Source organism: Argiope bruennichi, chromosome 10 (genome assembly GCF_947563725.1).
Source record: "Argiope bruennichi chromosome 10, qqArgBrue1.1, whole genome shotgun sequence".
Taxonomy (NCBI): domain Eukaryota; kingdom Metazoa; phylum Arthropoda; class Arachnida; order Araneae; family Araneidae; genus Argiope; species Argiope bruennichi.
Genome location: NC_079160.1, coordinates 98449206 through 98461458, shown reverse-complemented (window position 1 = coordinate 98461458; position 12253 = coordinate 98449206). Strand labels below are relative to the sequence as shown.

Here is a 12253-nt window from a genome sequence, read left to right as displayed (position 1 = left end):
GTAGAATTGATCATTGCTAAATTAATGCTATTAATATCAAGGGAAATGGCTGGTCTTTGAAGACGGCTAGTTACCTACTTCAGTTTCTATTTATTAAATCATAACAATGAATGATATAATAAAACATGAAATCGCATAGGTCTTTATAAATCTTGTTTTACATATTAGAAACAAAGAACTGAATTTAAATTAGCATAAGGAAAGAATTATTTATAGATAATAAGATAAATATGAAGAAAATTTGTTAATATTTAATTTTACTTTCTCATAAGGAAGTATGCAAAGATAAAGTATTGTAATTGTCAATGAATTCGAACTCGAGATGCTTACAAATCTCGATGTTTCAGCCCCCTCTCAATCCAAAAAACACATTTTTATAATTATGCTTGTCGATTAATATTTTGTCTGTCTGTGACACGATAACACAAAAATGCTTTGAGCAAAACGGATGAAATTCGATGTGTGGCCTTTCTTTGCACTAAATTTATCAATTCTGACAACTTTTGAGAGATATCCATCAACTGTAATTGTGTTCATTTATCTGCCTAGAACGCAATAAATACAAAAGGTAAATAGCTAAATGAATAAATAACATTTAGCGCATATTTTTAAAATCTTAAGTTTAAATACGCTTGAAATTTTGAGACAAATATTATATCGAGAATATTGTCTGCAAAGGAATTGTATATGGAATATTGTCAAACGCATACGAATGTCGATGATCTGTGCATTCGCATTCATATAAACCATATTATTTCACAACAAAACGATTTAGATAGATGAAATATGGTATGTAAGGCTGTTAATATAATTGTAGTTCTGTATCGAATTTTGGTTCCAATCGGTTGATAAATAGGCTTCCGAAATGCACATTTAATTGTTGTCACTATTCTATGAAGCATAAAACACTCATGTGGAGCACTGAAAATAAAAATCTGAGCAATCAGGACGTTTTTGACCTTGCCTAAGGGGCTTTTATGCAGGAAAAGGATGATTAATACCTTTATGATGGAATGTGCGGCAACATTTCGGGCAGATTTCTCCCTCTTATTTTTTTGCAAAACTACATTTAATAATAACTATTTTTTGATAAAAAAAAATTTATTTTTGGTCCACGAAACCTTTTTTGCTAAGAAGTTATGCTACTCATCGAAAAAAAAAAAAAAAAAATCAATGCGAAGAGGATGAAATCGGTAGCTACAGATTTGGTTTTTAGAAAGAAAATCGCAGTGTTTAGAAAATATAGAAAACCTGGTATATATTAAAAAAAGTTCCTTAAATTTTATTTTATTTAAATGCCATGCTGTTTTAATGTAAATGCTTTACAGTTTAATATTTCAATATTTCTCGAAGTATAAAATTGCTACTAAAGCAAGAAGGAATCCGATATACTTATTACTATCCCAAATACTTTATATTATGCCCCTAAAATCTACAAAAAATTGTGGACCTTAAGCGGGATCGTGAAATGAACGGAAGTTTTGACTTTCATTTTCAAAATTCCTTTAAGATAAAAGTTGTTTATATGTGTCACATTATAATAAAAAAAACAGTTATAGTTTAGTTTAGTTTAATTATATTAAAGTCCCGTTGTAAAGCAACACTAGGGCTCTTTTGGGACGGACCTCGTAATTTTGAACCGCGATCAGATGACGAGGACGACGCCTGAGCTGGCACCCGCCTCTCCACATCACACTACAAAGGTGGGAGGACGTTTGGCTCCTTCAAACGAGCGACAAACCTCTTTATACGACGATTCTTCAGTGGAATCGGGTCTCGAACCTGAATAAAGAAAACCAGCACTTGTGTTTTAATTACGCGGTAATGGTGAGCAACAGTTAAGAAATATCATTTTGTGGATTTGAATGAAGCATTTTTGCTAAATCTAACGAACGATTTTCTTTCCCTTTTCCTGGTGATTAATCACTACGATTAATACACGTACTTGGTAATAGAATTTGCATTTGGGCGCCTTTTTTCTAACATTGAAGCCAAAACTTGCCTCAGAACTACAATAAAATTACAAGATCTTATACCTATTTCCATTTGTTTAAGTCATTGCAATTTTGAATCATCGCTTTTATATGCATATAAAAATGCAGTTCTGATCTGTACTTTAAAAATGCAGATCTGTTCTGTACTTTTTTCCCCAATCTGATACAGATCTGTACTTTAGGAGTTAAATTTATGTACCAAATTTGATCCATCTAAATCTCTTTGTTTTGTAGTTATTGTGTTAACTTGTATTCGGACAGCAGGACAGATGAATTTCCTCTGTACCAAGATACCAAATTTCAACTGTCTAACTTAAAGTGATTTTGAATTATGATGTTCACAAGCAAACAGAGTGACATACAAATATAATTCCAAACGTGTTCTTTTTGGATTTAAGAGATTTGAAATACAGAGATTTGTCAGATTCTAAGCTTCAATTTTTTATATTTTTTTCATGATTATAATACAATCTGCCTGCGTACGTTGTAAACGAAAACATAAGAATCATTAGGAAAGTTGAAGATGGTCTAAGGGGGAAAAGAAAAAAGAGAAACATATTGCCATTTTCTACTTAGAGCAGGTTTCTTGTATTAAAAGTCGGTACTTGCTTAAATGAAATAATGTAATTTATTTGATATTAACAACTATAAACTGTGAGTCTAAGAAGTACTCAAATGCTTGTTTCGAAATTATGCTAAATTTTATTAATAATAAACTAATTGCATAATTTTTATCTTTCTTGCATATCAATATATACCTTATTGCTTAAGTAAGGGTATTGTAATTTCTTTGAAAAAAATATCAATATAAATATAAAGATGTACTGAGAAAGAAATTGAATTGATGCAATAAATTATCTATCTAAGCACGTTTCAAGTACATTTAATATTATCACAGGAAAGAAAGAAAATGAGATAAGAGGAGAATGATAACAATAGGGAAGGCACTTCTTCAGGTGATAAGAGATGAAAACAAATCTGTTGTGATAATTTTTATACCTCTATTTGTTTCTTTTTATATTTTTGACTAAAAATAATATTTAACAGTTAGCTGAGTAATTTTTGAATTACGGTTCATCGAAAATTTATTGCAGCAAAAGTAAGATATTTCAGGAATTCCGTAAAGAAAAAAAAAGTGCCGATTTTATTAAACTAAAAAAAAATTGAAAAATGAATAAAAATGTGAAAAAAATCAGTGCATCCTTTAAGTGCTTATATTAGAAAATCATCTGATCTAATAAGTTGGTTTGATAACTTAAATTTCAGACTTTAGACAATCATGTGCAATTTATAGTATCTACGCTATAGATTCCAGGAAGTAAATTTAATCGATTAACATTTTTTTTTTTTTTTTACTGTTAACCTAAAACATTGTAAATTTTTAAATATAATAAAAATGGTAAGTGCCTTTCCTTAGCAGCTTAAAAATGATGTATCTTAGTTTTACAATGTCATTTAATATTTGCAATACACGCAATGCTGAAGAAAAATAATAATTAGTTTCTGTTTTGGGCTAACTGAGATTCTATTATTGTTGCTATAGTTTTATATTCGTTTATTGATGAGAACATAAAAATGAGTTTGATTTCCATTTTCTGTTATATGAATTTCCATCTGATTTTTTTTTTTTTTGTTTACTAATTCTTTCACTCTTTTTTTTTTTTTTTTTTTTTTTTTCAATTTTGAATTCGAATTAACCACGTAGTTAGACAGACGATATTCATAATTATAGATTTTCTTAAAAAATAAATCAGAATTATATATATTAAAAAAAGGAAACTAAATTTGGAATGGTTAATCTTTCACATTTAAAAATCTAATTGCTTTATCGTGTTTATATCTGAAAAAATAATACTAATATTCGTTACAGAAAAGCAATATTGTTTACTTATTTAAAAATATATTAATAATAAACTTTGAAGTCCATGAAATTCCCTTCATCCTTTTCGACTTTTGTCACCATGAGAGTAATATTACTTTTATATACATTTTTGCTTTTTTATTTGAAATGGTTTGAAATGGTGAAGCGTTGATGGAACATAACGTCATCTGCATATAAACGAATAATTTAAATTTATCTATAGATATTAAAGCATAATTCCAAGTCATAAATATTTCTAAATTATGATTTTTGGTGGAAAGGATTGACAAACTCGAAATCATGAAAGTCAAAATTTTTATTTAAAAAATGAAATCTAATTAAAGTCGCTGTATCAAGGCTTTGATATGAAATGCCATTCGTATTGGATCCATATTCATCATTGACCCATAACCAAACAGAATTTCAATAATCGGAAGAATCATTATATAAGGACATAAAATGATACTTTTCTCGAAAGATTTGGCGATTTTTTTTTTCTTTTATCCTTCATTTATTTTTTCTTCCTATTTGAAAAACTTGACTATTTTTTTTTACTTGAAATTCATAGTTTCTTAATGTTATTTTCAAAACAAAAGAAATCGTCCTTTGCCTTAAGACTGTCTCATTTATATCATCTATCCTTTTGGCAGAATGGAATCCCTTTTTAATTTTAATATCCTTGCCTTTTCACCTTGAGTATTTTTCAATCGAAAAAAAAAAAATGACGTCATAGAACAGAATGAGATAACATACAGCTAGATGACATGCGCAGTGACATTGTCTAACCTAATTCGATGAATATCAGTGACTGACAAAATTTTAGCACTTTTGTTTTGTTACATTTTCTTATTCTACGAAGGAAGCATTCTGAAATCTCCGTTTGGCAACAACGAGAAATGGTTAAAAATATGGCGACTGTGGCTGAGCAAACGGAGAAAATATCACTGGGTAGTTACGCTAAAAAACATGTCAGATATGGAAGTATGGCCAAAGAAAGTGGTATGAAGAATGAAAAATATATAAAACATGTTGTCCAACCTGGAGAAACTCTTCAGGGGTTGGCTTTACGATATGGTGTAACCGTGAGTAGTGTTTGTTTACTACCGTCGTAGAATCTTTTGAATTTCAAATACATTTTCTTATTTATTCAAACAGACAAGAAATTATTATTTCATTCCGAAATCAGTTTGAGAAATATAGATAATGAGGGTTTTTTTTTTTTTTTTTCGTATCTTGATTTGAATCTATTTCACATTTACGTAATTTTTTTTCTTTTTTTAAAATTTTGATTTTTAAGTGTGTCATTAATATCGAAAACAAACTAATACTCCAAAATTTAATTGAAACTGTCGAATATATATTTTTTTATATAAGGAACGAAAAAAAAACCGATGGAGTGTAACTATTAAATGTATTCCAATATTACTAATGGTTTCAAGATGTAGAAAAATGTATTTAATGGAAATAAATTTTGATGTTGTTTTTAAATAGAATTTCCTGAAATTCATATTATTAAAATGAATTTTTTTTTTTTTTTTTTTGCCTATATCAGATGATAACAGCGTACATTTTGTTTACATATAAATAGTAATAAGGCCATTTTAGAATTTTATTGATATTTTTTTATTTACCTATATCTTTTTATTCTATATATTATTTTGAATTCTTTTGTAATAATTTGGAGAAAAGTGTGCTTATTAAATTATACTGCTTTAATTTCAACTTGAATGAAAAAAAAAAGTAGTTAACTGTTCAGGTATTACTGAAACCTTTTATCAGTACTTATATATTTTCTTTAAGCACTGCAGTATATGTTTTTATTTATCATTTTAGAACATATAATAGAAATATATAAAATATAAGTTTTTGATATAAATATAATATTTAGTATTTGTATTTTTTTTAAATTTTAATATAGGCTGAATTGAATAACAATGTAAATTTGAAGTTAACAGATCAGCATAATTTATTAAACATATTATGCTTTTTTAAAAAATTATTTTGGTTTTATTATAAAATAATTAGAAATCAAGGATACTTAATTTGTTATAAAAGAATGCTTTAGATCAATCAGACTTATTAATTTATTATATTTATTTAACATTATTCATCACTAAAATTCCTTTTTGCTTATGTTGAAGTGATTAAAGTTCCTTTTTACTTGTAGAACTTGCTGTTTTTTGAATGGTAAATCTAAGAATTAAGCTTTCACTTTAAATTGTTTTATACATTTTATAATAACCAACAGTTTTCAAATTATTACATATTATTATTTATCTGTTAGGTTATTTTAAAACCTAACCTTAATATAACTTGTTTAAATGTGCATTAGTTCAATTTTTAAAGTTTTCATTTAATCTAATAGTAAATTAAATATATGAATGTACTTCTTTTTTAACATATAATTTATTTATAAGAAGATTTAGCTTATCAATTTAATTTGTTTTATATCTTGATTTATTTTATGATAAAAGAAATACAGAATGGTTTCTGAAGCATTATCTAATTTTTTACTTTTACTATTTCTTACTGCATTTATCTATAATTGTATTGCAAATAGTTCTGAATTATATATTTTAAAATTTATGTGGATTGTAATTACTTGAGTGCATCTTCAATGAATTAAATGTACAATGATTCTATTGTTCTTCTAAAGTGAAACATGCCCAAAATTGTAATATAAATTTAATTTTTGTATGAAAAATAATTCTATATAAATGGGTTTTGAGCCATAGAAATGTTATTTTTTTAAATCTTATTCAAACTAAAATTTTGAATATTCTTGAATGATTACAAATATTAATCTTTTTATCGCTTTTTTAAAATATAATATATCAATGCTAATATATCATTTAATATAATGAGATTCAATCAATTCTAATGGGATTTTTTTATATAGTGTGAGTACATATTTTTTATCAAAACATTTCACTCTAATAACTACTTATTAACAGAAATATGTGTATAACAAGTTATGCATATTTTATGAAAATAATTGGTTTATTACTATACTTACAAATCCTACAAGTATTAAATTTAAATCAGTTTGATTTTCTTGCTGATCTTACTACAATTATAAAATGCATAGAGAAATATGTTCCTGTATCTTTCTTAAAACCTGAATCAAATCCAGTCTATTAAAAAAAATTTGTAGATGAGAAATATGTTGAGCAGTGGTACTAAATCATGATCTAATTGTTATATAGGGACTAAAATATATATCTTTTTGTGAAGGATTTGCTAATATTGATCCAAATGCAAGTAAATCATCTGGATATGTTCAGCATCCAGAAGCATTATTTTTTCATCACCAACAGCTTTTTTCTCTTTATAGTGATTATTATTATTACTTCCATTAATTATATTTTTAAAATGTTTCATTCTAATTAAAATTCTGAAAAAAAATTTTGACGCATTAAATTTTTACCGTTTAGTCATGCTTGATCATATTTTATGTAAAAGTAGAAGTTACTTTGTAATTTTATCTGATATTGCATCCATGAAAAATTTCACAGATAATGCATTTCGAAAAAAAGTTATTAATATTATTCATGAAGGAAGCATAATATATAGTTTGTGATATTTTCTCCCTTTTTTTAAAACAACAAAAGTTCTTGAAACCATGGTTGTTATTCAAAATGAAATGTTGTATAATAACTTCAAAAAACAGCTGATCTATGGCAGCATGTAACAAAATTACTGTTTACCATCTCAGTTTTTGTTCTTTGTGGATAGATACACGTCACATATGTAGGCTAAGCATTAAAAGACATATTTTGAGATACAGAATGATATGCTTCTCTTCTAAAATAGAAAAATTTCTATCACTGTAAACAAATCAAAAACTCTTATTGATCTTTTTTCTTTGATTATTCTGATGTAAGGCCACATCTCTTTAGGTTCTCAATTCCAGCATTTTTTTCATCTGAGAATATTAAATGACTTACCTAATTGTTTGTAAATTTCTAATTTCTATTTTCCAATTATATGCATTTAAATATGAATGATGACTGAGAATTTTAATCTGCTGAACAAGCCAAATTATTGATATTGGTATTTAGTATTAATTGCATGCCAGCAATTAATCATCATAGAGTGCATAACTGCATTCATTTAATGCTGAAGTTTGCAGTTGACATGCAATTAATACATAGTATACAATAATACAGGTTGGTTATAATTAAACCTCCCCTATAAACAGCATCCTACAACACAAACGGGTAAATGGATTGCTATGAAATTTGGTATATAGACTATACAAAAGATGCACTCACAGAATTTTGAAATTTTTTTTATTTCCAAAATGTTCACTAGAGGGTGCATTTTCTGTAAAAAAAACACACACACACACATTAAATTTAACGCTATAAACAACCAAAATGGAATACAATATTAACAATCCAGAACCAGAATTATGAGTAATAAAATGTAAAACCGGATAAAGCTGTCAGTTCTAGGAAAAAAATGTCGAGATTTGCATGCTTGTGAAGAAGAGAAAACTATGCAAAACTAGGTAGGGTATGAAACGTTTGTAGATATTGTCATGTTTTATGTCCTTGCCAGAAATGGCAAGGACATTTCCACTTAAAAAGTCTGGTTGTATTGTGCAGGTGTTGCGACGTCGAATGCCTTTAAGAACTCCATAACACTTCATGTGCGAAGCATCACAACTGATCAGTTACTATCTGCTGTTGAACACACTGCCAATTGAAGTGAAATTTTGCAGGTGAATGAGGGTGGCCACGTGGAGCATCTTTCCCTACATCGTCCTAGACATGATTAACAACTGGTCCTCTTGTGCAGTTTTGTCCTAATCTGTTCTTGCTTCTGCAAATTCAACTTCTTTTTTTTTCATCTCGAACAGCATATTTCAATTTTTTCCTTACCTTTCTTTAATGTGGTTTGATGACAAGGTGATTAGAAACTAGTCAATAAATATTAATATTGTTTCTGTATTCCATTTTGGTCATTTATTTTGTTAAATTTAAAGTTTTTCCAGAAAAGGTGCCCACTGGAGGAAATTTTGGAACTAAATTTTGTTCCCAGAGATTCCACGAGCGCATCTCGTATATAGCCTGTAAACCAAATTTTGTTGCAATCCGTTCACCCGTTTGCACTGTAGGATGCTGTTTATAGGGGAAGTTTATTTATAACCAACCTGTACATTGCATAATACATATTAATAATTAATACAATTTTTTAAATGAATTTCTTGTTTTGTCGATTACTTAAAAGGAAACATTAATTATTATAATTATCAGTAAAATTTTATTTTGCTAAATTTTTGAAACCTTTGTTTTATTATCCTTTTAGTTAAATAATTCCTTGGCCAGATTTTTAATTGCTTGGCCCAATTAAAAAAATTATTTGACTGCATACAGAATATTTTTATTTTAATATAACAATTTTTGTTTATTCAGTCAAATATTTCTCTATTAATCTGTTTACTTTTGTATATTTAAGAATACAATTTTCCCATATTTAAGGGTTTAAACTGGCTTGATTTGCACTGCATGCACAAGTGGCAGTTAGTTGATATATACATTCTTTTAATTAATCCATAAATGAAATGCTCTAGATCGAGAGCCACTTCAGTGAACTTTATTGTACAAAATTAGAACACAGCTGTATTAAATTTGTAACAGTATATTTTTCAACAAATGGTCTTGTGGTAATTTTTTTATAGCTTTTATGTCGTATCTCTTTCTGTATTTAAATATATTTTTAATAGAAATTCTTTATTTTAGATGGAACAGATTAAGCGAGCTAACAAAATGTGGACTACAGACAGTCTGTTTTTACGTTCCTCTCTTGACATACCTGTAGATAAAGAAGCTTTGACTGTATCTTCCATATCATTCGATTCAGGATCACCACCGCAGTCACCAGTCAAGTATTGTGAAAATGGCGATAGTTTCATGAACTGTCAAACTTCTATAGACTTGTCTAACCAATTGAACTCCAGTATTAGTGATAATAGCAGTATAGCTGGATTAGAAGACCGTGAAGAAAGCGCAGCTGATTTTTTGATTCGCATTGATAGCCATATTGCACAAACTAAGGACAAGGTTCAACGATTGCAAAACAAAGTAGTGTGAGTTCCAATTTTATTAACTCATTTTTTTTTTCAGTGTTTATATTTATTGTAATAATTATATTGAGAGATTATTTTTGGTTTTTTGCTTCTTAAGTTTTGAAATTGTGTCAGTTAACATTTATATTAAAGTATTCATTCTCCAAATCATTTTTAATTATTTTAATTCGAATCTGTCATTTTTTAAAAATTGACATTGAATAAATAATGGTCTTAGTTATGTAATGAAACCTGAACTTTTAATACCTTTAAAATTTTAATAAATAAATATAAAAAATTGGAAAAAAAAATTCATCTTGGATACTTAGAGGGTTAAAATATACTTTTTCTTTTCAATGAAGATAGGTTTATTTATAGCAATGTTAACTTCAATTTATTTCATTTTTTAAGAAAAGAATCTTTTATTTTATTATTTACACATTCATATCGATGTGGATTGTAACAAAATCTCCATTAAAATCTTGCTTATGATTTCCTTTTAATAATTTTTAAAAATGATACAAAAGATTTTAGTAATTTACAATACAATTTTTTTTAAATTTCTAAATTATTTTATTGTTTGATTTATGATGAATAAGATTAGTTCTCAGAAGCGTAGCATATTTGGATAAAGCTTAGCTTTTATAAAGTTTTCTTTTGAAATTCAATAAAAATAAATTTGACAGTGTAATCTCTTGCTTCTCCTCCTCTCCCCTTTTTTTAATTTGGTTTGTAACTTCGCTTATACAAACTTTGCTGTTTCTCCATGCTGATTTTTTTTTTCATTCTTTTGCATAATATATATTACAAAATATTATTCCCTTAAAGTAGCTTTTATATCATCTGTTCTTTATGAAAGAGTCAAAAATGTACAACGCTATTTTGTTTCTATCTGCTGTAGAAGATTGCTTAAAAGCTTAAATTAAAAGGGTAAGACCTGCAAGCTCAGGTCCTTAGTCCTTAAATTTTTGCTTTATTTTATGATTTTTTAAATTTATTTTTGAGTTCAAACCTTTTTATTGCATGTACATTAGATACTGTCTTTAAATATAGAAAGGATGTTTTGGATTTTGGAATATATGCCTTACTTATTTTTTGAGGCTAAATTCTGTTAACAAATTGGACATGAACTATGAAATAACTATGAAAATAAATTGATGTAAGAAATAGGCTGAAAAACAGAATGAAAGTAAATAACTTGTCTTTTACTCAGTATTTTACTGTAAAAAAAAATTCAAATGGAACATTTAAAGAATATTTGTCATGCAGCATTTTACTGGGCATCTTTTTTCAGAACCAAAACACTTAATGTTGAGAGATTATACTAGCTGATTTTAATATGTGTATAGAAGTAATGCTATTTTATTCTGTACTTATTTTCTTTTGAAAGTTTTTTTTTAATTAAAATCTTTTCCTAATTAAAATAAAAATCTATAATAGAATGTATCATCTTGTATTTAAATGCTTTTTTTTCCTCCTAGATATTCCGAAGACGACCTTCATAATTCCAGGGGTGGTTTTTCATCCCATATGGGTTATCAGTATCAGAGGAATAATTTATCTGGTTCCTCCTCTCTCAGTAATCTCAATGTTGATCCATCCTTAACGCCTCAGACTGTAGTCATGACCAAAGGGCGTAAAGTACGGTCTTCCTTAAAGAAATTAGAAAAGCAGCAAGATGAAATTTTTGAATTATAACTAAAGGTAAATTTTTCATATTCCGATTAAATGCATTAATAATTAAAAAAATGAGGAAAAAGTTGATTTTTATCAATTTTTTAATTTCCAAGAGTGACAATTCAATAAATTTTAGTCTTTTACCCATTCTTTTCACCATTTTACAATTTTTCTATTATATGGAAATATGCAGGAGGGAAAAAAATGGGAAAGAGCATTCGAAGATGCATTATCTGTGTCTACAAATAAATTTGCTGTTTATAATAAGTCATAATAAAAAGTTTCCAATACGTTATGAATAATAAATTTAATTTTTAGTTGAAGTTTTTGTGAACATTTATTTGAGAGTTTATTTTTGTGTGTTTTAGTTGAGTTTTTTTCTTTAAAGAATTTTCCTGTGGAGGAAATAAAATATGATTAAAAATAATTCTTATGTAATTTTTTTTATCATTATTTTTCTTTTAGTAATTCAGGAGTGATATGGATACGGTTGGAATTCTGATTTTTTTTTTCCCCCTTCTCAAATCTGTAATTTCTAGGTTTATGAAATTCATCCATTATTTTTGTCAGATTAAGTTTTTGAGCAAAACTTACATTTTAGATTAATTACATTTAGATTAATTATATGGATGGCATTATATAGTAACT

The 12253-nt window shown here is 27.1% G+C and overlaps 1 protein-coding gene across 3 annotated transcripts in view; it reads left to right on the top strand.

Annotated features, from left to right (window-relative positions):
- Positions 1-12253, top strand: part of LOC129988545 (lysM and putative peptidoglycan-binding domain-containing protein 2-like) — a 90066-nt gene that overhangs the window by 72540 nt on the left and 5273 nt on the right. For 2 of the 3 annotated variants that reach the window (XM_056096795.1, XM_056096793.1), the window contains exons 3-4: positions 9603-9949; positions 11410-11632. In XM_056096795.1, the coding sequence (XP_055952770.1) occupies positions 9603-9949; positions 11410-11626 (564 nt within the window). In that variant the 3' untranslated portion in view covers positions 11627-11632. Of the gene's footprint in view, positions 1-4706; positions 4938-9602; positions 9950-11409; positions 11633-12253 lie in introns of those variants that run through there. The other variant, XM_056096794.1, reaches the window with a different exon arrangement.